Source organism: Acartia tonsa, chromosome 6 (assembly GCF_053477335.1).
Source record: "Acartia tonsa isolate MP-2025a chromosome 6, ASM5347733v1, whole genome shotgun sequence".
NCBI classification, from domain to species: Eukaryota; Metazoa; Arthropoda; class Copepoda; order Calanoida; family Acartiidae; genus Acartia; species Acartia tonsa.
In genome coordinates, this window is record NC_137265.1 from 17,152,569 (window position 1) to 17,180,252 (window position 27,684).

The 27,684-nt window shown below is 30.4% G+C and overlaps 1 protein-coding gene across 3 annotated transcripts in view; it reads left to right on the forward strand.

The window, feature by feature from the left end:
* The window catches only part of LOC145321994 (inactive dipeptidyl peptidase 10-like), a 155,630-nt gene that overhangs the window by 54,168 nt on the left and 73,778 nt on the right, over window positions 1-27,684 (forward strand). For 2 of the 3 annotated variants that reach the window (XM_080163716.1, XM_080163717.1), the window contains 3 exons: window positions 12,657-12,735; window positions 18,636-18,687; window positions 19,132-19,214. In XM_080163716.1, the coding sequence (XP_080019842.1) occupies window positions 12,657-12,735; window positions 18,636-18,687; window positions 19,132-19,214 (214 nt within the window). Of the gene's footprint in view, window positions 1-12,656; window positions 12,736-18,635; window positions 18,688-19,131; window positions 19,215-19,928; window positions 19,967-27,684 lie in introns of those variants that run through there. The other variant, XM_080163718.1, reaches the window with a different exon arrangement.

Here is a 27,684-nt window from a genome sequence, read left to right on the forward strand (position 1 = left end):
ATTATGGGTTAGGTCAAAATTGAGTAAAAAGTATAATATTAAAGAGTTTTTATGCAAGGATACGACAATGGCTAATATATTCCTTGCTTGTAAATCTTAGACATTTTTTGATCAAAAGATCATTAGGGTATTTTGTCGGACAATTTTACTTTGTATTTTTTCATAACTTATACCTAATGAATAATAACTACTTTTGATATTTAAATTCGCTGTATTTTTTTATCTGTTTATTGCTGCTTTACTTGGATATCATTATTCTTGTTATATTTTATGAAAATGTTCTTTTTACATGATGGACAAAATATAAAAATGTTATAGAATTTTATTAAAGTTTAGCGTAAAGGGAATAATCTATTCAATATCTATGTAAAACCTTTCACGTTGTTCTTCAATTCTAGCAAGATGTTTTATATCAAATACAAAAATTTGACATTGATCTAAATTAATCATTTATAAGTTTAATTTTGTTTATTGGGGGTTTTAAAGGACTTAAGCTTTTTATGCTTGAGGGGGGGTGGGATGGCCGAAGATATCCCCACCCCTACTAAAAAATATTGACTCCAGGGTGTAAATTTAAATTCACCCCCCTAGAATTTGTTTTACAGGGAGAGAGGGAGGGAAGGAAGATGTAAACCCCAATGTATAAGAAGTGATGATAATGATACATTATATTTAATAAAATTTATCAAAAAAAGAGAAAAATATTTCTTAATATTGTGAATTTTAAAAGTGACATTAAAACGATTAATCTACCTACGAATGATTTGCTACCAAAGAAAAATTTTGTATATATTGATTTATCTTTTATTGTTATATCCTTGCTTGCAGAACTGACTATGTAAACACGACTAAATACGTGCTGAAATTATTACATCAAATGCTTTGTTAATATCAAACTGACTAAAACATTGAACACTTTAAGAATTTAGTATATGGTTTCAAAATTGAATATTTTATGTCAAGTAGAATGAAAAGAAATAGCAGTTATAGATAAAAGAAATATTGGAACATGGAAAGAAAACTAAGTAGCAGGTTTCATCGTATTTTCACACTAGCTTTTGATAGGTTATTTTAGGATATATGTGAAATGTGAATCTTACCTAAAATAGAAAACTCGATGGGTTTATTAGAGTACAATACGCTTAATACAAAAAACCTGACTGCTTAGGATAAAGTATTATGTATAAATATGTAATATTATGCATTTCTTTAAAATTCATTATAACTCATGCTTTAGTCAGGTTGCTGTCTACATATATTCAAGAAAATTATTCTCTAACCCTGCTTAACTCTATTGAATGAATCACTCAACATTCCAATTGAAATATAACCTATTCAATCATTTTTATTTAGCAAAATGCATTTTTTATGCAACAGCCTCCCCCCCCCCCCCCCAATGCTTTTCATGTCTCATTCAATTACTCTAGTTTTCATCATGTAACAAGGATGCATTAGCTCAAAGGTATTTCAATTAAAATGATTACTGCAGGAACGAAATGAGTAATAAGCATGACAATTTATATCAGTTTCTACCATGAAAAAAGGGATAAGCTATCTCTCTTTTTCCTTTCAATATTCATTCCTCTATATATTAGTTAGAAATAATACTTTTCAAACAGAAGATTGATTGTCTGTAATGCTGCGAATGGGTGATTTGTCAATGGTCCCAACTCAATGGACTCATTAGTCACCGTACCCTTTCAGTCAAATTTGAGTAGGAGTTTTTATTTAATTGAAATATTTTTATTTGCGCCATTGTTTTCATCCAAATAATTTTGTTTGTTGGTTGAATATCCTGTTTGAAATAAAAATTTGATAAAAGAGGATATTACGTATAATGTACATTTTGATCATAAACAATGAAATTTATTAAATATTACAAAAAAAGAAGAAAAATCGGCAATAATTTTAAAGAAAAATAATTAAGATTAGATGCCTGTTATACAACTGTAGACGGTTGTAAAGAATAGTCTATTTCAACTATCTTTAAGTGAAAGGCCTTAAAGAGATAATACTTTTTAAAAATGCATAAATATATTTTAGAGCAGCTTTGCTTTTAAAAAGTGATCAAACTGTTATGCAGAATAGTTGAAATTGCAATTTTTCCTTTGCATAACTTTTGTAAAACTATTTATTGTAACAATTCCCAATTCAACCCACCCACTATACTACAGTTAAAAAATATTACCATTAGTGGAGGTTTTAAGAGCCATTTATCGCATCGTGTTGTAGACAGCCTTCAGCAGATAGTGTAATGAAAAGTTATAAGATTAATTCCAATTTTAACGGCCCTATGGGGCAGAAGGCCCCAACCAACAAACTGGTATTGATTTTATGTTGTTATTAATAGAAGCTTGTCTGTAAAGCGATGCGATGCGCAATTTTTCAAAAATGGTTAGAGCCGATTTCAAAACTATACTAGAAAAAGTTTTGTGATTTAAAAATCACAATGATAATATATGTTTAACTTTTCTAAACGTGTTCCTTTATCTCTAGTAACTGTCCATTTGAAAATTTTTGTTTTATGTCGCATAATATTTATAATGCTTCCCTGAAAAGTACACATTCGTAATTGAGCTTTATACATTATAGGATTTATTGTTCAGGTGTACAAATTAAATACTTGCAGTAGAAAATGAAAAGAAATTTGAAAATATAAAGATTTGAATAATTATTGTAAGAAACAATTTGATGGATGTTGACATCCTTGTTACATCTGTAACTCACTGTAATTGATTTATAATATACGTGGATATTATGACAGGGTAAAATTGTCCTCAATTTGGGTTGTTATTTCCCCTGTCATTTATTGGTCAGTTCTTTTATACAGTAGAACGGGAGGGTAGGGGTTATAAGGGGCGAATCGTTATTTTAGCCAGTTACACGTTTCACCTTATTAGAGTACATGATAATCTGGTGAAAGATCCATGTAATAATAAATCCATTCTCACTGTGTTAAACTAGAATTGTGTGGAATTGCAAATCCACGTAAAATATTCAATTTGGAAATAAATCCGTTTTTAACAGGACAGTAATTTTTCACTGAACCAGCTGGGATATAGGTATAGAACAAGTGAAATATAATTTGACATTTTAATAATCTTTAAAAGTTAAGGCCTAAAATAATCTATTCTATAATTAAATTGTATCATAATAGGGATGTTAAAAATGGTAGGGACGAGAGTATAAACATAATCATTGATGTAATTGAATATATGATAGTATTTCAATTGAAAGATTGCTTGACTGACGTAAATTGCATTAATAAGGTGTTAGCTAGGGATCTTAAGGAATAAGACAGCTATTGACGTACAATTCTGGTGAAAAAGTTTTGATACTGCTAGTGTATTATTTAAACAAGATTTAATCCAGGTCACCAAAGTATGAGAGTGTTTTGGTTTCCCATTGTTCTATCCCTTTTCCCTGGTAAACTATGCACTAGTACAACTACAGAACATGAAAATTCATATTTTTACATTTGCAACTTTTACTTTACTTTTCAATCATTTTATTAAGTTTTTTTACACAGAACAAAAAAAATATGGTTAGAACGAAAACAAGGATGACAACATCCATAAATATCGAATAAAAAAATTATGGAAGGACCAATTGAGTTATAAATCAGATATTCAGTTTTCATAAAAAGGAGAATATGATATAAATCATATAAATATAAAAATCAGAAAACCTTAATAAAACAAAATTGTTGTCTTTTGATGCATGATCGACAAGTAAATTATATACTAGACACTAATTGGTAAAGGGGAATCTTCACCACGAATATCAGTTGTCCATCTTAGATAGCTGCCGAGTTAGCAAGTCAGTATCAAATATAATATAATATTTTTCTTAGATTTTCTTGTTGACTAGTATTGATGTGAAATTTCTAAATATTTGTCTTTCTTGTTATTGAGATTAGCTTTTATGGATTTTGTTATCCTTTTTCAAAAGCGAAGCATTTCTATAATTAGGATCGGTCAGTCCGTCCGTCCGTAACGGATAGCTTTTTTCGTAAATTTAGGCATGTTAGAATGGTCCTATCGATTTCAAATTTTGCATGGTGATTCCTTTAGCAGTTAGGTACGATTTAGAAAGCGTAGCAACTCTATAATCATTACCAAAATGTCCGTACGTCCATTTTAAACATGATGATTTTTTTACTTTATTAATATCAAATTTTTATGTGATCTAATTATCCGATTGATCTGATTTTTGGTATATTGATTCCTGGGACAACAAAGTATAGTGTAATAAACGAAGCAACTCTATAATCAAGTCCTAAAAATGTAAGTATGTCCATAAACATTATCCTGTATCAAGCAGTTTTTTTAACAAATTTACTCACAATTTTGCTTTGACTCTCATACATTTATATTAGGATTATTCAGTTCTGAAACTATACAAGTGTTAACGTCCGTTTGTCCTACCGTTTCAGTGCTTCGCTTTTATGGATGTTGTCATCCTTGTTTTATTTAAAAACGTAATTGGTTTCGTATGGAAAAAATGTCCTTGGTGCTAAAGGATTATGTATTCAATTTAAACAAAACAATTAGTTAAAGAAAATTGGATTCATATTTTAATTTTTAATGAAAAGATTAGGATTGTCAGCTTTAGATAAATCCTTTCTAAGTAACAATTAAATTGTTTTAATTGCGATGTTTTTAAATGATGCCTATTTTAAAACTACTAATAAGCTACCTTAATAAAAATCATAGTTGTTTAAGTTTTACTGTTTTCTCTATTAAATAGTAAGGTTTAAGTGCACACAATTTTGTTCCGTTTCTTATATAAGTTTTTTTTATCATCAAAACTTGATTGGGGTCTTTTACATCCTGGGTTCGAGCGTATATCAATAAGATTTTAAGTGGACAACAGAAAACTAAGAATTTTGGCCAGTTGGGATAGTTGCATATTAAGAAACTAGTTGTTTTGCCCCTGGTCTCACGAGAGGGCGGGTAAGGTTAGGAAAATAGCCATAAACCCTCAAAAGCTATTTATATAGCTCCTGTGAAAAGTACAACGCAGTCGTACCAGAAATTAGCTCTAGACAAAGTAACATTAGCACTTTTCATCATAGAATAGATAAAAAAAATATTTGAAACTTACAGAGAAATCTATACTTTAGATACCCACACATTTATGTAATGTAAATCAGGGAGGAAAAGGGAGTTGACGCTAAAAAAAAAAATTTAAAACTCATCCCCCGCCCCCTTCCTACTTTGTCAACGCACAAGGTTAGAATAGAGAAAAATGTATTTTTCATTGTCCTATTTATGTAGCCTTGAATGTATGTATTATACCAGGGAGTGAGGGTATATTGCACTGTTAATTATACTAGTTCCCACGGTTTTATATACACATTCTATTATTTGTTGGCACAAGAACGTTTTTTTTAAACATTGATTGACTGTCTCAAACTAGCAAACTTTTCAACAAATAATTTTAATTTACAAAACTTTCAAGATTTGGATGTATATAAATTTCATCCATTGTCCCATCCCTTAAAATCCCTGGTATAATACTGACACTAATGAAAGAATACAATTTAAAATGAAATATGAACACACAGAGAATCTAAAATATATATATTTCATATTTCTATGGCTCGGCAGTCGCATCAGCCGCCTGTAAGCCTCAGGGAAATCATCCTTTTACAATTTTAAAATCAGCTGGAAATCTAAACCTGACCCAATTAGGAAATTTCTCTTTCAAATTATTTTTCAAAGCATAAATCAAGTTAACCTTTGAGGTTTATTCGCTGCTGCCAAGCCTTGCATATTTTAAACTTTTAAAATCTGGAATATGACCTCTGAAATCCTAGCCAGCCTCGCGGGAAAAGTATTTAAATTGTACATAGATAATCCTATTATATAAAGTAGTAAACGTTTTTTGTCTGTCCCAAAGGATCTCGCTAACCGCTGAACCGATATTGTTCTCCTTTACAGTGAAGCTTCCTATAGGTCATGGGAAGGTTTTAAACTATTTTTGAAGAGGATATCTTCACCCCCCTCCCCCTCAAAAAATACTTTTTTTACTCTTTTGAAACTCAAATTTAAAATGGGATGAGGTCGACTTTTCCCCCTCATTCCTTAAGTGCCCCTAGAGGCTTCTAGGGGGCGTATCCGCTAGTATATAAAAAAAGACTTAAGTTTTAGAGAAAAAATGTTTTTGTTTACCTTTTTTCTCTATTTTCCTATATAATAAAGTAGCTGGATTTGCGATGTGTCTTGAAAGATCTCGGAAACTGCTAGACTGTTAATAAGACCATAATATTTTTGTAAATGATTATGTGTTTCTAAATTTATGAGAAACATATGACTTCAGCATATGCATATGCATATGCTTTAAACATTTTGGACAATTTTAACAAGAATAACAATGTTCATAATTACTGGTATGGAGATATGTATTTAGGACTTTGCAGGAAAGGAATTTACAGAGAGTAATGTACTTTGTAAAATAAATATATACAGAGGACAATATAGTTAAAGAGTAAATGCGCTAGTATAAATTTATTTGATATTAAGCATTGAGGAAAAGGTGTAATTGTATATGTATTAGTATTTTAATCTTGTGCCTTCAAACTGAATAATTAATTAAATTTTCATTATGGTATGCCCTAGCTTTCTCCTAGGTGTCATTACTTCTAGTAGATTTAAGTGGGCGGTTTTTAGTTCAAGAGGGTGAAGGTACCCTCCATTTAAATAGAAATAGCCTTACTGAGACCTATAAAAATCTACAATGTAAATAAGAGCCATATTGGTACAGAGGTTATCGAAGTCATTGGATCTACTGCAGTTCACGGTAAAATATTGCTGGTAACGAATATTGCTAAAAATCTATGAATTTCAAAGGCTGCTAGCTGCCAAACGGCTGAACGTACAGATCATACTCGCACACCATTTTAGGCGGTATAAGAAGGCCTACAAATAATCTGGAATAGCAAAGATCCAATGATACACAGGGAAAGCTTCACTGAAAGAAAAAAACGCGTAAAATAGGCCTTTTTCGCGCATTTCTCTGCACTGCAAGATAATTATGCATTATTGATTTATGGCTATTCCAGATTATTTGTAGGCCTTCTTATGCCGCTTAAATACTGTGCGGGCATGATCTGTACGTTCAGCCGTTTGGCAGCTAGCAGCCTTTAAAATTCATAGATTTTTGGCAATATTCGTTACCAGCAATATTTTACCGTGAACTGCAGTAGATCCAAGGTATTTGCTACTGACATACATATAAAGGGATAGATAGACAGACATCCAGTTACTGTAAATAAATAAATGTAATAAAATATAACTTTATGAAACAAGAATTTACACGGAATTGGTTGCACATAGTTGGTTTTACATGTCTAATACAAAGCTACCACTACATACAAACATACACAAAACTTGAAACGCTTCTCATTTATAACATAAAATGCATGATTTGATTTCATTGTTAAAAAGAAGTACATTGCAATTTTTACGTACATTATTATCTTAATCAAGAGAAAATGATTTGTTATATCAACACAATGACTCATAAGAAAGTAATTTTTAAAGGTCTACAGCCCTTATTTTCTATTGCATATTTCATTGTTCTCTAAACATTTTCACTACAGAATATATATAATTTAAGTTTTACATGCATTTTTGGAGCTAAAGTTTTGAAAAAGTGACTGAGCAAAAAATAACTTTTTACATGAAACTACTTTTTTTTAGCAAAATTAAGGTTAAAATCCTTTTATTTTTGTTACTATCATTATTTTGATACCTTTTTAACCCCAGTTTTTTTTTAAAAAAGAAAGAAAATACAAGCTTTAAAAAATAATTTAACGCATAAAACTTTAGAACAATATTGGATGTTTGTACATTGTCTAAGAGTGGTAGGGGAATTTAAGTAGTAACCCGAACACCCCTTCCCCCATAAAACATCTTAAACCCCCTTTTTTCATGTGAACTTTTTGATATTTATACACCAAAATAAGTTTTTCTCCCCTCGACACTCCAAAAAAAATGGTGTACCTCCCCTATTTTGAATTCCCTCCAGCTCACCACCTAGAACTAAAATGTTTTGACGCCCATATTATTTTCTTATCTTTTTATCCCTGAATATCTTTTGCCAGATGCTTTCCCAGAAATGATTAAAATTACAAGGAACATTAACTAAACTTAATATCCATATCTTAGGTCATTTTAAAAATTTATTGCACAAAAAAAGAATTGGATAATATAAAAATTAGTTAGTAGAGTTATTACTTTAATAACTAATTTTCCTGTATAGCTTCGAAACCGATTAATATCATCAGTATTAGAACCGGTTCTCAGCCATGTTGAAAAATCATGTATTTCTAAAATACTTAATCATCTTTATATCTGAGGAAAGCTGTCTGTATAATACTTTGCAATATGTAATTATTTGTTATTACTACATTAAATTAAAAATATATCTTATTATCTTATACGTACAAAAAAATGAAATTAATTGCACTTAACAATATTTTCTTTCAAATAACTCAGATGTTTCTTTTATTGTGATTCATTTTATTCAATAAAGAATACATTCATTTCATTATAATTATTCTTTTGGAACTGAACCAAAAACTTAAAATGTATGGGCACTTTGTCAATTTGGATTGATTTGTAGGTTAATATATCTAAAAGAGAACTCAATATAAAATATTTCAGTAAGTGAAGAATTTGTATTAAAAATGCACTGTTAAACTTTGTTCTGGTATTGTATCAACAGATAAAAAGTCAGTTAGACACAAACGATGTTAACATAAAAATTGTATACTCTAACATTTGATTACTTTTATGCTAATTGCTGAAAATCAAAACATTAACTTATAGTTTACTAATGGCTGCGTCTAAACATCTAGGGTCTTTGTAAGTGGCGTCCAAGTTTTTTATTTTGGGGGATGATTAGTAGATTACCCCCAAAATATTTTTCTTTTTACCCCCCCCCCCTCATTTAAAATTTACCTCTATCTTGGGGGTGCTTACAAATTTTTTTCTCCACCCAAAATTTTTACCCCCGGGGTAAAATTTGCATGGGGGAGGGGGGGATTTAACCTGTTGTCAGGGGTAAAATTTACCCTCTGGGTAAATTTTTTTGAAGGGTAATTTAATAATGTAAAAAGGTACCTACCTAATAATGAAATACTATTAAATGTTTAGGAGTAAAAATGCGCGCGAAGCGCGCCAAAAATTTTTTGTTAGGGATTTTTATTTTAGTACCCCCTCCTAAATGTTTGGGGGTGCTTACGGCACCCCCAAGATAGAGGTAAATGTTAAATGAGGGGGGGGGGGGGGTAAAATGAAAAATATTTTGGGGGTAATCGTTTGGGGGGGGGGGTAATCACCCCTTTACCCCTCCCCCCTTGAACGTCCTTGGTCTTTGTATTCAAAACTGTCTCAAGTCTTTTAAAAATTAATTTTGCTAAAACAAGGACCTTGAATCTTCTTATAAATAAAGAAGCCAATCGGTTCGTTAGTTATCGAACTCTCATGTTACAGACAAAAATCTTACTACTTTATATATTAGGACTAGCGGCTTCGCCACAAAAGGCAATAAACTGCGTTTGATCAACCCATTTTTTGTATTTAAGATTTAAAAATAAAAAGGGGAGGGGGGGGGGGGATAATTGGCCGCTAGATGTCAAACGTAAATGTTTATTTATGTTTAAACTAACAAAAACTCTTAGAAAAATTATGAAAGTACAATTATTTATTGTGGTTATACAAATAGGTTTGTATCTTGATTTATTTTGTTTTTATTTTAGAGAGCTTATTATTATAAAACGGAATTCTAAAATTATTTCATGAGCAGTTTTATTAGCGGACGTTTGTCTGGTATTAAACCAACAGAAAGATAAAAATAGGGAGTTGGTTAAATTGATATATTAACAGGAAAAAGTGTAAATTCTAAATTTGGCTAATTGTTTTTCTCAGTCCTAAAGGGTAAAATAAATAATAATATTTCATAGTTTGTAATTTGCCGCTAGGTGTCTCAAATGTTAATGTTAATTCATGTTTAAACAGCAAAAAAACAATAATTGTCCACCAAATTCTAGTTATAAAAAAAAAAAAATTGTATTTTGTGATGATTAAAATAGATTATTTTTTTCATTTTTAATTCAAATTTAAAAATAAATATTTATATAAAACTTAATTATAAATATTTTCCATAAACCCAATTCCATAGCTGATGGCCATAAAGTTACCATGAATATGTACACCAATTTTGTTAGGGGGGATAGTAAATTACTAGTTACCCAATAATGAATTAAACTTATATGACAGACATATGGCAAAAGTAATACTGTAATATTATTATTTACTAGAGTTGGCTCGATATAACTATCTCACTATTGGCTAGTTTTCTATGAGTACATATTTATTTCTCAATGAATCAATTTTCCTCCCCCGCCATTACTATCTAAAAGAAAGAAGTAAATATTAAATTTAAATGATTTTAAAAATATTTTTTCAATTATATTTTTTTTCCATAACTATCACCTAAGGGTTCATATGATTAAAATTTTAGTTTTATTATTTGAACACACAAAAGGAAGTGTCGCCACAACCGAATTCTTTTCATACTGAGTTTTCTTAAATTTACTATATTAAAAGTTGAAAGTGGGTCTCATTGTTCTGGCCAATGAGAGTTTATTATGGATTATTGGAGCACTATAAGTTTTAAACATTTATTCCTTGGAAAACTTGAGCTCATTTATAGATATTTATTTCCTATATAGATCTGACATGGACATTGAAGCAATAAAGCAGGCTGTTTTGTAAATGTTAAAAATGGGAAGAATCTATTAAATAAAAGTTATCGCAAATATACTTAGTAAATAAAAAAAAACAATGTAGAATAATGTTCTTAGTGCAATTGTCCTGTTCCCAAAGTCGCTATAATTCTTTTTCTTCATTTTCTTTTCATTGACAGTTTCAATGGAGCAAATTTGATTTATCTAAGGTCAATACTTTTACAATATGTTATCAAATATTACTGGCTTCAGCTACAGTCTCTAGGCGCTTGTTTAAGAGGAGGGGTCACCTATAAGATACATGTTAAAAAGCCCCTAAATAGCACAACTTAATCAAATTAGAAAAAGTATAGACTATTTGGCTTTGAATAAAAAAAATGATTAAATTTGAAAGTACATTCTGATTATAACATTGTTTGTCTGTCTATATTAAGTAAACAAAATAAAGTAATTGAATATTGCTTTTCTGTCAAGCTTCTTATTGGTCCCACGAAAATTCTTAAAATATTAAACTAGCCACTATTGGCATCTTAATTAAGACCATACACCTATATTTCGTAAAAATAGAAGCTTAGTCGAGTTAGCTGTTACTTAGATCTGAACGTACAGACAAAAAACCACACTACATTATAAAATAGTATTATTCGTTAAACTGTAGGAAATGTGTATTATGAAAAATATTTAAGACTCATTTAAAACTTTATCTCATGGTGTAAGAAAGTGCAACCTACATGGATTGAGGGATATTTCTTTCTTCTAAATTGGTTATTACCGATTTAGATATATAAAACACCAGTATATAAATTATAAATAATCTATACAACAAGTGAAGTAAGAAACTAATGACATGAAGAACATGGTTTTCTCCTTGTCATAGCACGATAACTTAACAGCTTGATAACAAAAGTTTTATAAGAAAAACTTATCCCCTTACTCCTAACAATAAATAATGTTTTGATACTTTAATGAGCTCTCATTTAAAACTGCACAAGTGTTAAAGCAATGTCCCATACAAAAAAAGTATTAGCCACTTTAATAATAAAAAACAGAAATTTTAAGCTATTCACGAATACTTACATAATTCTTAAAGTAAGCAGTTTTCTAAGATAAAATCAGCTGAAACCAACAACTGAATTATTTTTTTTAAAAAGTATCTTTTCCAATTAATTCTAGTGTTGGTCATACCTATTCTTACAGACTGACGGACTGACGGACGGACAAAGTGAATTATAGAGTAGCTTCGCTACTAAAAAAATATTTTATTATTTTAAATGATTTTGGGGGCTACCTTGTTAACTACGATAGCCCCCCCGCCCCCCCCCCAAAAAAAAAAAAGTATGTTTTTCAACTAATTCTAGTGTTGGTCTATTCTTGGCATAGAATACAATAATATTAGTTAATAGAAGAAGAATTGAAAGATATTTATTATATCTACCTGTCGATACATCTAATATATTCTGTGGGAAGCAGAGATTTTTTGCATCTTTTATTAGCTGTGTTATTATATGCAAATTAGGTTGGTATGAACTTTATGAGAATATGTTATCATGTAATTTTATCTTTTAAGGTTACATGTTCATTCGTCCTTAGATAGATAAAAAAAAGATATAAAATCACCTAAAACCAAAAAATTAGTGGAACTTGAAGCTGGCTAAAATAACGATTACCCCTTTAATCCTACCAATTCCCTTCTACAAAACGAACTGACTTATAAATTTTGTCCATGTTAGCAACCTAAATTTACGTCAACGTTTTCCCTGCCATAATATCCACGTATATTCTATATCCATTTTTACTATTAATTTTGGATTTATTGTCTGTAATGTTTTACAAAATTTCAAGTGTATTCCCTACGGGGCCTAATAACCAATGCCTAACCTTATCTTATTTGTTTCAGGAGCTTGTGGCCGTGATTCCGTCACAACAGAACTGGAAAGGAATTGGAATTTCTCTCGTTGTTATTTTATCTGTTATAGGTTAGTAGATTTTTTGAATCGCAGCTACTCTTCAAGATTACGGTATATACAATATCTAATTTCTGTTAATTTTTTCTACTCCTATTTCACAGGGATCTAAAGGGATAAGACAATGGCCAATAATTGATGTACATTTCTAATGGGGATAAACAAAATTACCCCTTCTGTAGATTAAAAATGGTCTTACTCATTTCCTTATTGATAATAACTAGTCAAAAGAATCTGATGATCTTAAGATAAAGTAAATAGAATAAGAGGGGGGGAAGTTTTGACACATTTGCGTAAACAGTGAGTATAGGCTTTATCTTTGGACTGAGAGGATAGGTTATTAGGGATAAAATCATTCATAATATGATAAATTTTCCCAAGTTTTAATATTTTTTGGACAGGCCTCCAGATTAAGGAGCTGCAGGCCTCCAGGTGGTCTCTGGACAGCAGGGAGTAAGGGAGGGGACAATGGGCAGTTAATTCAATTTTATAGTTGTGACCCTTTAAGGTTGAAAACCCAGATATTTCCAGATAAAACAAGTATTTGCAATATAGCAACCTTTAGTGGAAATTTTTGACTTTTTGAATTGTTTTTAATTCGAAATGCACCATCCTTAAACTGATGCTTTACTACAAGCCTTTGATTCTAGAGATCAAAACCCTTGTTTACATTTCATTTCCATAATTGTTATTATTTAAACTTTGGAAAATTAAGGAACATACCATTTTACTTTTACAACTTCTTTTACCCAAATTTTTTTATTGTATTTATTAAAAAGCTTAGACATGAAAAAGCCTTAAAATAATTATATTACAAAACTTGCTAAAACAATTACCTTTCTACAGAACTTTTAACTCAAGTTATTTCATTTAACGAAATAAAAATGAGATACCTTGCGTCAAAATTTCATACTACATAAATAAAATAGTTGAGAACATAAGTACATCTTAATTTTAAAGATCTTAAGGTTTAAGTAACATATCTTAGGATAACTGGTAGCTGCGCTCCTAGCATCCAGGACAGAAAAATAAAATAACACCATCTTGAGATTTTAATGAAAAACAAACCTTGAACAACTCAGGACTTCGTGAATTTTCCCTAAAATTTTGAAATTAATCGGATCATTAATTACATAAATATTAAGCTAAAGACAAAAAACGTTTGCCTTTACATTAAATCAATAAGAAACATCTAACATGTCTAAAGTAACGAAAAGAGCTAACCGTTACGGACGTACAAATGTGCGGGACTTAATTATAGGAAGGCTTTGCTCATAATAACTAATAATCTTAATATGATTTCTTTCTACAACGCACTAATCGGAATGAATTAACATCAAACAAGAATTAGATATAAAAATGTAATGATTCAATTTACAAAATAATTTTCAAAATCAAAATATTCTGTCTGCTTGTTATTGTTTATCTTTTTGTTGACGCGCTAGTTTGCCGCGAGATTATGCATGATTTTGCGTGACGTCATTCATAATTGGTCCCCAAGATTGGTTAGAAACTGCTAAATTCTTGCATGTTCCCTTTAAGCCAGTCCCCAAAGTCTGAGACTCCTAAAAATTGAATATTCGATCCATTGTCCCCTCCCTTACTCCCTGCTGGACAGGCAAAAATCAAAATATTTTTTTTTGAAAATTTAGAGGTCATTTTATATAACAAAATATGCATATTTTTAAATGTTATTTACATATTTGAAGAAAAATGATGCATATTTTGTTAATAAATTGACCTCTATCTCTTCAAAAAAAAAAAAAAATTTATTTTTACCTGTCCATAGACCAACTGGAGGCCTGCAGCTCTTGTACCTGGGGGCCTGCAGCTCCCGAACCTGGAGGCCTATCCAAGAAATCTTAAAACTCATCATATAAGAATGATTTTTTTTTTAATAACCTATCCTCTCAGTCCAAAGATAAAGCCTATACTCACTATTTACGCCAATTTGTCAAAACTCCCCCCCCCCTCTTATTTAGCTATACCAATAATAAATTTCTAATTACTTTGATTTCCATGTTGTCTATTAAAGTAAAACTCATAGCTGGTTAAAATAACGATTCCTTTATACTCTTTATCCCATCCCCTCCCTTCATAGTGGATGAAAGAACTGACCAATAAATGAAGTCCATATTAGCAAGCTAAATTGACAACAAATTTTCCCATGTCAATATATCCAAGTTTAAACTATTGCCAATATCTAAAATGACAAGAAGATTAAAGCTAGTTAATAAAATTGTTAATAAAAATATTGCTATTGTACCAATACTATAAAACAAAAGCTTTTCTTATTTTATAACATTGTTGTTTGGTGTTCTTCAAATGTTGATAAAAAAATATGCAATATATTTTGCAATTTAAAATACTTCGAAATTTGTTAACTTTAAGGGTTCACCTCAATTAATTTAAAACCTAAAATTATATTTAATTTGATGATTTGTTCTTTTAAATTATTGTTTTAAATTTATGATTCTTCTGGCGGCCTTTTAATATTGAAAAAAATAATTATATTTTATTTTGCGTGGTCAATTTTCAATGCCAAGATGTTCTTTTGCTACTTATGTACATAATTGTCTTGTGTATAAAGTGTATGGACATCAATTTGTTGCAAACAATATTGTACTTGCACTCAATTTGATTAGAAAATCACACAGGGACCAAAACTACTATAAGTAGCGGGGATAAAATAGTTATTTATCGTATTTTTAGTTATATTTTAAAATTTACTCGCAAGTAAAGTTTTACATCAGTTGGGACATTTTAACACGTAGCTCCGTAACTATACGTAGCAGAGAAATCGTCAAAATATTTCCAAAAAGTAGACTCCTAACGATATGCATAATATTTTTCTACTATTAACACAAGCCGCGCAATTTTAATTTGAATAAAGTCCGTATTTTTTTTGCACACGCTTTATATGATGTTTAGCATGGCTTAGATTCGGTGGATATTATTCGGTTTTGAAGCCTTTATTTTTAGTGGTTTTTTTTCTACCGGCGATTTCTCTTAAGAAATTTATAAACTTCCCAGAACCATGAAGAATTTACATTGAAAAGGAGAATCATATCGGTTTAGGTTAGCAAGATTCATCGGTACAGATAAACAGACACTGATCCTGTTACTTTTATATTATTATTTTTATTATTTCATGTATGGTCTTTTTATTAAACTTTTTAAATGTTTTTTCCCCAATGATAATTAATAAGTAGCATCGCTAATACAACAATGCACTTTTCCTTCTCCCAATATGTAAATAAATTGTTGTACAACTATTGATACCATTAATATAAGCAGGGATAAAAGGGATAAGACAATAGTCGATGGATTTACATATATTCCCAATGATGACATAAAAAATTACCCCTTCTGTAGAGATTACAATTAGGTGTTGTAACGTTTGGACACTCAACTTAATTAAAGACCCCAACGTTTTTAATCCAACGAATAAGAACACGTTGCTATAAAACTTTGGGGACTAGTGAAATAAACAACTCAAAGTCTCCTCCCACCCTTATTGATACCATCAAAATAAGTACAATTACACATTTATATAAAACTTATTATTATTTTTACTTGGAGCTCCATATTAGCCAGCTAAATTGACGATAATTTTCCCCTGTCATAATATCAACGTATATCGAGTGAAATAATTTATTTTTTAAAATGTACTCTTGATTTTTATTTGTTTTGATGAAATTTAATCCAGTTGTTATTTCACCATCTAGAAATTATTGGCTCGGCAGCCTCCAAGTTTTATTTCTATCAGCTGCGGATTTTTACGGCGGCTGGGTATTATGCATATTATGGCATTACTGAGTTATTTTACGATCAAACTGCAAGTCAGTTAGTCCTTTTTTGTAGGTTCGGCTATCCGCCTGCGGCTGCCAAGCCCATGTTTGACAATCTTTAACTCATTCTAAATTTATCTTTAATTGAATTTAAATATTTTTCCCCTCTGGCAAACCAGAGGTGTCCACAAGATGTCAGTAATCATATTTCCCAGCTTTAGCGTAAAATGTTATTAATATACTTGCCTTCATAAAAGAGATGTGTAGAATTCCTTGGCCAATTAACAGGGGTATAACTATACCTACATTAAAACATGCAGACAAAGTATGTTCTAATAATTTAGTGATAATCTTCTGGCTGATTATTATTTTCAAATTTCGCTGGTTTATTTCCCCTACCAAACCATCCACTAGAAAGTTCAAAGGCAACGAAGTTATTCAACTTTTGTAGTTGGAAACTTATTTTAAAGTTTATCTAATTTTAACTTACAACCTATCCATCCATACATCCAAATCAATCTTTAACCGATTATATCTAACTTACAAAGTGTTAAAATTTGTGTTAGATAAGCCAGGGGGATGTTTTCTGAAGAAAATCTATGTATTTTACTTTTGTAACATTTTTTAAACTTGATAATGTTATTAAATCTAGCTGGCGAATATTTTCTTTTTTGGGTGATTTTGCTGCAGTTTTGAGCATATTTCTAATAGATTTTTGTACAAAATGTTATTACAACCAAAATATTCCAATATAGTATAAAGTAATTAAATCAGAGAGGGAGAGGACATTGGAATGTTTATTACGCTAGTACCAAAAGAATTATAATCACAGTTCCCTATTCATTGGCTTAATTACTTGGATACTATTAATTACATTTTGGTTGGTTGATTTATTAAATATCCTTTTCCAAACATTTCAACCAATCGACTTATTTTACAGAAGGGGTAATTTTGTTTGTCATCATTATTGATTTGATTAAATTTAGCATCCACTGTCTTATTCCTTCAGATCCACGATTTACATAAAAATGAAATAGAGTTAAATTTAGAAACCTGCATCTTGTATTTTACACTGCAACATAGGATAACATTATAAAGAAGGATAGCTAGTAGCTTAAACTTTTCTAAAAACTTGTTGAAATTTTCGAATTGAGAGGAATTGTTTTTTTCTATGTTCAAAAAGATTGATAATGCCATAATAATGTTCATAAAGTTGCTCTAAAGTAATAAGACAAATTGTATTTCTTTAAATGTAATTTTTTGTCATATTTTCTATAAACTATTATTCTTTGAAAATTATTGGTATGGGCATATACCTGGACCAAACCTGGCATACCTGAAGGCCCAACCAACTATTTAAAAATTCTATATATGTTCAGTGCTAGGCACAAAATGTTTATTTATTGCTTTAATGTAAATGCTTACATGATATTTATGTTGGATAAATTATGTGCTAGAGGTATGCATAAATTTCTAGATGCGTAGCAACTCTATAGGTGGTTTTAATAAAAATTTACTAAAATGATAAAAGAGTATAATGTAATAATTAAACCAGTTTTGTTAGCCTAGAAGGGCCAAAGGCACTGGCTGACAAAACTGGTATTAATTTTTATGATTGCTAGTTCGATATTCGTTAAATAAGACTCAATACATAGTTTTTCAGTATGACTAAGAAACGGTTCTAATCGTGAGGATATTTATCGTTTCCGAAGCCAAACTGGAAGATGTATTTCTACTATCACAGACAACCCTTTAACTAAAAGACATTAGTATGAAAGTCCTAATAGTGCGTGACATTTAGTGGAATCTTTTTTTGGCCAATGCATTCCTGCCCATATAATATTTCTATTTTAATGTCGTGAATATAATAAAGCAACACTTTCAGAAGTCTTTCACTTTAAAGAATACAAATAAAGATTCAGATAGTCATTTTTATATCTCTATTTAATTAAGATTGTCCTTGTTTAGTTGCTAGACTTTCATTTTCTCTACTTTTTAATAATTTTATATTTTCTTAGATATTGGACAAAGTAAAAAATACCTTTAAGAAACCTACACTTTATGTAGATTTATCAATTTTTAAGTTCTGGCATATTTTTTAATAATTTTGATTTTTTTCAGGCCTTGTAGCACTCTCAGTTTGGTTCATGACCCCAGAAAATACTGGACCTAGGTAGGTAGATAGATAGATAGTGTGGTTCAAATTGTTATGGATAGATAGTAAAATACTGGATCTAGGTAGGTAGCTAGATAGATAGTCAGATAGCGTGGATTAGATAGATAGTTTGGTTTATTACCCCACAAAATACTAGACCTAGGTAGGAAACTGGAAAGATGTAGATAGATAAATTGAATATTTGAAAATATCCGAAGGAATACACGGAAAATTAGCACAAAACTATCCCGAAATTTAAATTTTAATGACAATATAGCCTAAAACCATCCCTGCACCTATATGGGACCTTCTTAAAACGGCGAACTTAATCAGTCCAGGAGTTATTCATATGTGTATAGCTTTGGATAAAAAAAAACCTTATTCATTTTTAAATAGGATAAGGATAAAAAATCTAAAAATAGTTTTTCTTGATAACTAATAAATTAAATAAAATATTTTTAGAATATCTGGTCTTCGAATGCAACTGAGTAACCTGACATCGGGCATGTTCGAGCCTAGCCATTACAATTGTACCTGGTATTCAGGTAATATAATTTCGAGTCTAGCCATTACAATTGTACCTGGTATTCAGGTAATACATGTTCGAGTCTAGCCATTACACTTGTTCCTGGTATTCAGGTAATATGTGTTCAAGTCTAGCCATTACAATTATACCTGGTATTCAGGTAATATATGTTCGAGTCTAGCCTTTACAATTATACCTGGTATTCAGGTAATATATGTTCGAGTCTAGCCTTTACAATTATACCTGGTATTCAGGTAATATATGTTCGAGTCTAGCCATTACAATTGTACCTGGTATTCTGGTAATATATGTTCGAGTCTAGCCATTACAATTATACCTGGTATTCAGGTAATATATGTTCGAGTCTAGCCATTACAATTGTACCTGGTATTCAGGTATTATATGTTCGAGTCTAGCCATTACAATTGTACCTGGTATTCAGGTAAAATAATTTCGTGTCTAGCCATTACAATTGTACCTTGTATTCAGGTAATATATGTTCGAGTCTAGCCATTACAATTATACCTGGTATTCAGGTAGTATATGTTCGAGCCTAGACATTACAATTGTAACTGGTATACAGGTAATATGTGTTCGAGCCTAGCCATTACAATTGTAACTGGTATTGAGGTAATTTATGTTCGAACCTAGCCATTACAATTGTACTTGGTATTCAGGTAATATATGTTCGAGTCCAGCTATTACAATTATACCTGGTATTCAGGTTATATAAGTTCTAGCCTAGCCATTACAATTGTACCTGGTATTCAGGTAATATATGTTCGAGTCCAGCTATTACAATTATACCAGGTATTCAGGTAACATATAATGTTCGAGCCTAGCCATTATAATTGTACCTGGTATTCAGGTAATATAATTTCGAGTCTAGCCATTACAATTGTAACTGGTATTCAGGTAATTTATGTTCGAACCTATCCATTACAATTTTAACTGGTATTCAGGTAATATATGTTCGAGTCTAACCATTACAAATTTAATTTTGCCAAATGATGTTTAATAAGACTGCATGACTTACTAAATTGCCAAATTAGCTTTACTAGTTAGGTGAAGAAAATTTCCTAAATTAGATTTTGTGCAAAAATTAAAGAAAACAAATTTTAAGTTATATAAAAGTTTGCAAAAAAAACTTTTAATCATAAAAAATTCATAAATATTTCACATAAAAAAATAGAAGAAATTTCTTTCTTATTGTTCAACTTCAATTTATAGGCAAATTATATTTTGTAAACTTTTGATTTTATGTATTATTAAATGTAGCCTACCTATAGTATACAAACTATAAAATCAATTTGAATTGAAAGTTGTAAAATAAGTTTTATGTTGTAAGTTTTTACAGTTTTAGCCAAATCAAAGTATTTACTTTTTATAGTGTCTCTTATATACTTTTTATGACTGCAAAATAAATATTCTGCAAAACTTATTTCCATGATTTGCACTCTATGTTACACTGTTTTACATATTTCAAGTTCTCTAGTGAAGTGAAGCTTTTAGCAGTCTAAAATAATTATCCTTCCCATCTCTCCCTGTACTCCACTCTCTCCCCTCCTACGGGAAACTGATTAATAAATGACAGGGGAATAGCAACCTAAATTGACAAAAATTTTCCTTTTTTCCTGTAGGGACAGGTAGTAACCGGTAGCTAATATAGTTAATTAAGTCATGTTAGAATTGTCCTATAGATATTAAACATAACATGATGATTACTGTAATAGCCAGAATCAACTTAGATAGAGTAGTATCTTTATGACTATTTAAAGAAATTCCGAATTAGATTAAGCCCAATCCGTACCACTTTTGATTCCTGTGACGTCATAAAATGAGGGAGATGAGAGGAGAAGTGAGAAGGAAAACCCCTAAAAAAGAGATGGATTTTTATTACGTCAGAGGAATCAAAAGTGGTGCAGATTGGGCTTCGTCACGAATTACCATGTTTAACATAATTTACTAACTTTTGATCAAACTTTTAGAAGCTGTATTTTGATAGTTTTAAACTTTTTGTACATTCATGATTATTGAGTGTCTGCCATCAGTTTTTAATAGTTATTTATCACACCGTTTTATAAAACCAATCACTATCCGCTAGATTAAAACCGGTTCTCAGCCATATAAAAAAATAATGTATAGCATTGATTGCAAATAATTTTCCACGAAATTAAAATGAAATTGATACTAGTTTTGTTAGCAACGGCCTTCTGTCATTGGGGTTTGACAAAACTGTTTTTAATCTTATATTTTTTTATTTTCATATCCGCGGATAAATCCTAGTTATATATTAGCTGCGTTACTAGAATACAAATTGATGACGTATTATGAAGAAATCCAAATCTAAACAAAAATTGCAATAAAGTTGTCTTTTGTTGAGGTAATATAATGATGGTAAGAAAGAGTAAAAGTTTACCTTCAGACTTATTTTCCCTTTCAAACTCAGGGATACAGGGTTGGGACAACAGGACATAAATTTCATTTTCTTGGCTGTCTTACACTTTGGGTACTAGAACTAATAAAATCTTTTTTAAAATTTGTTAATTTTAAAGTCTTTTGAGACTAGTGCACTGTACATAATGCCATAGAATGGGTTACAACGATCATAGCGTAGCAAAAATAATGAAAATAATCAACACGATTTCTAACAGACAACAAAAATATTTTGGTTGGATTACAATCATTTTTTTCTTTAAAAAATCTCATGTCATAGATCAAAACTCTACTGTGATATTTTGTGATAAACAATATATAAATCCTCATATTTCAAATTTCTGTTTTCTTGGGGTTTTTTTTGGTGGTAGTACTTCGGGTAAACGAGTTTCAATGGCAATTTTCAAGTGATTAATTATAGAATGTTAAATTTTTAATTAATGTTTTTTTTCTTTTAGCTGTTTCTCATATTTAATCTTCTAAAATAGAGAGAAATTGAACTTTTTTTATTGTTTATAAATCTGGTTTTCAAGGCCTTCCAGCTGAACTCTTAAATTGAATTGTTTGGCTATTGTGTCATCCCTATATCCCTGTTCCAACTGCACCGGGATTTTGTGACATTTTTCTATCCAACAACAACTAGGACAAGGACTTAACCAGAGAAGTCAGGGAGAAAGGAACACCAAATGTAGTTTCTCTCAATGTGCCGTTTCAAGCACAAAACCCTTATTTATAAATAAATGGAATATATTAAATAGCAGGGGGTATGCGGGATTTTTTTGATGTTGTTACTATAGGCTAGGGTAGTTTAGGTTATATTGGGTACAGGGTATACTCAAAGAGTTAGGGCACCTGTGGTACAGGTCCCGCAGGGTTAAAACTCCATTTTTTCAGTTCATTTCAAAATTAGAAACTTTGAGAGGGAAAGCACCAAATGAAAACAAAAATTACTTTTAAAAGGACGAATTGTCTATAAAACTATCATCATATTTGAAGAAAAAGCAGTAATATTTTTCTTCAAATATGATTATAAGAATAAAACCAGTTTTTTTAGCCTCGAGGTGCTGAAGGCACGGGCTAAAAAAACTGATTTTAATCTTATGATTGTACATTTTTATATTCGTAGTAAGCTGGATATAATACGATGCTAAACATAGTTTTTTCGTATGGATAAGAACCGGTTCCTATCCACCGGATTCGAATGAATACGAGAAATTGAATAGTAGTATAGTCTAAAAAAGCCTACAACCCTACAATTAACTTAATTATGTCTCAGTTAAATGTTATATTATAGGACGAAATTTCATATGATCCTAGTAAATAATTTTATCCTTAAATTACTGATTTGAATTTCATTTAGTAAATAAACATTGGAAATTCTATTAGTTCTCTTGTTTGCCTTCCAAATTCCAAATATATGGACAAATTTTAGATTTTAGTTACATTTTCAATAACTTAATAATTCTTCTATAGTACATTGATTTCTAACACTTAATTAGTTGGATGTTGCTTAAGATTTTGAAAATGGTTAAATAACTTTATAGTTTCTGATTTAAAATAAAATTAATATTAAACATAAAGAAGTTTCCTAAAAATTATAGGGATATTATGGATTCAAAATAAAAAATTAAATGTAGCATTAAAAAAGATGTTTTAAGAAATAAATTTATTTTAAAAATAAATTTTTTTTACAAGGATAAGTTGCATGCAATAGAAACAGACAAACCTATTAAAACAAGGATGACAACATTCATAAAAGTAAATCTTTATGAAGAGACAGTTGTACAAACAAACAGTAACAACTGTGGAGTGTTAGAATATTAGTTTTATAAGCATAAATAAAATTGTACATAAATTTGTTGCCAAATTGCGTAAAAACCTGGTGCTGTTTAAATAGACGAACGAAATTCCTAGCAACGATTACATTGTAAAGTTGCTCCGCTATAATATCGTAACTAAATGTTATAGCAATAATTATGCAAATATTCATATCAATAAATCAATTCTAACATTTTTATTATGTGCGGACGGACGTACAGACTTTAGTCATATAAAAGCTTCGCTTTTAAAAGAGGTGCGTAAAATCTTGGAAAAAGCGTAATAATAATCTGAATAACTGAGAACTTGGCCCGACCTAATTTTTATAGAATTCATTCCAATAGTTGATCAGATACACAATGGATTTATTATTACATGGATCTTAGACCAGATTATCATGTACTCTAGTAAAGTGTAACTTGTAGGGGGCTAAAATAACGATCCCAACTATCACCTTTAACCCCATTTCCTTACCTCCCTCTGAATAAATAAACTAACTAATAAATGATATTCTTGTTAGCAACCTAAATTGACGACAATTTTTCCCTGTCATAATATTCACATATATTCTATATCCAATAGTCGATCAGATACACAAACAGGCAACTATGCAACACTATCAAAAATCAGTGGAAAGTAAAATAATGCAGAAATTGGATAAAACAATCCTATTACACAAAATAGTAAGGATTTTTTATAACCATTAAGCTTTTCAAAATTACTGAAATAATCGAGTTCTTCATTTTAGAGAGTGCCCCCGGAAGGTTTTTAACTATTTTATTTTGAATTTGAATCTTGGGATCCTATCTGCCCCCTTACTTGCCCTTTGTAGACAGACCCCTTTTGTTTGGGCTGCAGCTTCTATTTTTATAATATAAGAAATATGTATCATATAATAATCAGACAGCATAAGACAAATAAGTATACATTTATATTTACATTCCCAATTACCATAAACAATACTTGGAAGTTTAATTTACAGTTGAATGTCCTCGGCCTGAATTGGGAATGATTTTAAATTAGGCGGTACCTTTTCATTCTAAGTATTATTTTAATCAACATTTTGTTTTGACAAAATTACAGCTTCTCAATTTTGAAGTCTTATGGGATAATTCGGTACACCGACAAACGTCCTAATACGACAAACGTCCTAATGCGACAAACGTCCTACGCGACAAACGTCCTAAGCGACAAACGTCCTACCGCGACAAACGTCCTACTGCGACATCTCTTTAGTAAAACGTCCTAAAAATTTTCAAAAATTATGAAATAAAAAAAATCTTCCAAATTTAAGGACAAAATCCTCTAATTGTAAGAATACTTATCAATATAAAATTCAATATGGCGATAATTAACACAGGAAAATAATCTTTGACTGAAATTTATTTTTTGAATAACTTTAACCATAGGCTAAATTTTAAAAATCTGTCCGACAGTTTTTCCAAAGTCTGTGTTGGCTATCAAATGGTATGGTTTCGAACCCGATACATCCTTGCATTACAAAATTCGACCTTTAAATTTTTAGGACGTTTTACTTAAGAGATGTTGCAGTAGGACGTTTGTCGCTTAGGACGTTTGTCGCGTAGGACGTTTGTCGTAGTAGGACGTTTGTCGCGGTAGGACGTTTGTCGGTGTACCGATAATTCTATTATAATTATATAAGCAATTTATGAGAGTATATGTCATTTAAAGAAGAAACAATTTGCAACAACTTTTAAATTATCAAGTCAAATTCATTATGAATTTGGTATTGTTTCTTGATTTTATGTATGAATTATTTTTTCATGAATTTGATCATTATGTAATAATTAAATTAATATTATATAATCTATTTTGTCCACAAATCATTTAGTAATTCCCTTTGTTTATTGATTGTAATATAAATGAGAAAAATGCATGACCCGAGTGGTATTCTGTGACCTTTCTTACTTTCAAACTTTAATATTTATATTTTCCCTGTCTAGTAAATCTAGGGCATTTACACTTAATCGTTAGTTGACCACCAATTACCCGCATCTTCGTGGAGCTGATGGCCTTCTGACAACGGTCATGCAGTCAAAGAGTTGGTTGTCCCAAGGGTTTTGACAGAAAAAGGCGGGAAGGGCTCCTCTTGATTGTTGGATCTGATGTAAAACAAAGGCCTCGCAACTACGAGGTTATTGCTGGTGTTAGTTTACTACAAGTAAACTAATAATTTCAACATAAGATTTTAGATTAGGTGAGGTTTAGTTTATTTTAGAACAGCCCATTTTTAGCATAAAACAGTCCTATTAAATTAGTAAGGTTTCTTTTGTCTGTGCATACGATTGAGTTCTTCAATTACATAGATTCTGGGGATAGTTTTAGGCTATTTCAATTTAGTTTTAAGTCTTGGGATAGTTTTAGGCTATTTTTCTGCTCTTCCCTACTTCTTGACGCAGCTGTTAGTTAGGGAGGGGGCAAAAATTAACGGTTGTCCAATGGCAATATAAGTGATAATTCTATAGTCAACCTTTTATATACATTATGGATAAGTGAGTTAAGAACAGTTTGCTTTATTGAGTGAAAATATTGCATGAAAGCAACGCCAACATCCTATTCATTTGAAACATTTCCTTCCTAGAAAATTGTTTAAAATTGAGGGAGGGATGAGACATTTGACTTTAAATCATAATGTTAAAAAATCATTCGCTGGTTTTCAATCTTTTGGAACTACTAGTACGTCATAATAAAAAACATCAGGGTCAAATCTTTTACATTAACAATTTTATGTGCACTGGGGTTATTTTGTGTATCATAATTTGGGATGTATATGAAATTATCGTCCATTGTCCTAATATCCTTGGTGAAATTTACATGATTTATAAGGAATAAATATCGCTAATGTGTTAATGGACATATAAAGTGGTAGTTTGCCTATTATTTATGTTAAATGTACAACATTACACATAACTTGGTGTATTCCATCAAATTGCCTTGTTGATTATGACCCAACCCCCCATTGAAAATAAGGATGGTTAATTTTGTATTTGCTTGTTTATTACTTTAGGTCTGGTTAGGGCCGGTTATATGGATGCTTGTTAACCCCGCAGGGTTGGGATTTGGAAAAATTTACCCCTCCTCCTTATTTTCAATTTATTTTAATATTCCTGGCTTGACACAATTAGAAAAAGCATCCATAACGACATTAATAAACCTGATAGCATTATGTTTCCAGTATGACATTGAAACCTATTGATATCTGCTGGATTAGAACCGGTTCTCAGCTATACCTATAATCATGTATTACAGACGAATTTTCAAAGATATTAAAATAAAATATTAAATTGTTAGCCCAGGCCTTTGGCCTCCCGAGCTAATAACACTGGTTTTAGTTTTACTATACATTTTAATTTCAGTCGAAAGCTGCCTATTAAAGTCTTATGTTGGTATAATAACAACACTAAAGTTTAACAAGTTATATTTAAAGAAAAGATTAAAATAAATTGCTCACTGAAATGGCTGGAAACTTTTAAAATTCTAAAATATATTTCATTCACCTGTGATTTATTTCCAAATCCTAAAAAGGTTTTTTTTTAAGTGAAGCTTTTCTTTAGTTAAGGTCAGTCCGTAAGTCCATCCGTCCGTAATGGTTAGCTCTTTGCGTTAAAATAGACATGTTAGAATTTTCTTATCGATATCAAACGTAGAAATTACTGTTCATACTCTACAAGTGTTAATGTTTGTTTGTCATACCGTTTCAGAGCTTCGTTTTTATGGATGTTGTCATCCTTGTTTTTATGTGAAAAGAAGTATTTAAAAGTTGTATAAAGCTGGGTATTGTAAAAATTGATAAGTTTTAATTGATAGCAAAACTATTCATGTAAAAACTTGATTAAAAATTTTTCAAAGCCTTAAATCTTAAAGGACAAAAAAGTAAAGAAAGACATGTAATGTAAAGCTAGATGACAACATTCAAAAGTAGTAAAGCTTATAAATTTAAAACGATTAACTAATTCTAAAATAAATAGACAGACAGACGTACAAGGTAAGTTATTTAGTAGAAGTTTATTGGTTAGTAGAATCTTTACTACAAAATTTCGCTTTCAGTCTTTAATAATACCCAATTTTTATGAATTATCTCTAGAGCATTAAAGAAAAACCGACGTACAAGTAGGGCTTTAAGGTAGATGCTCATTGATCAGCAAAATTGTTATAAAAAAAGCAGACGTCTATCTCTGGAAACTTAGTAAATAAAATATCACCTTTTCAATGTA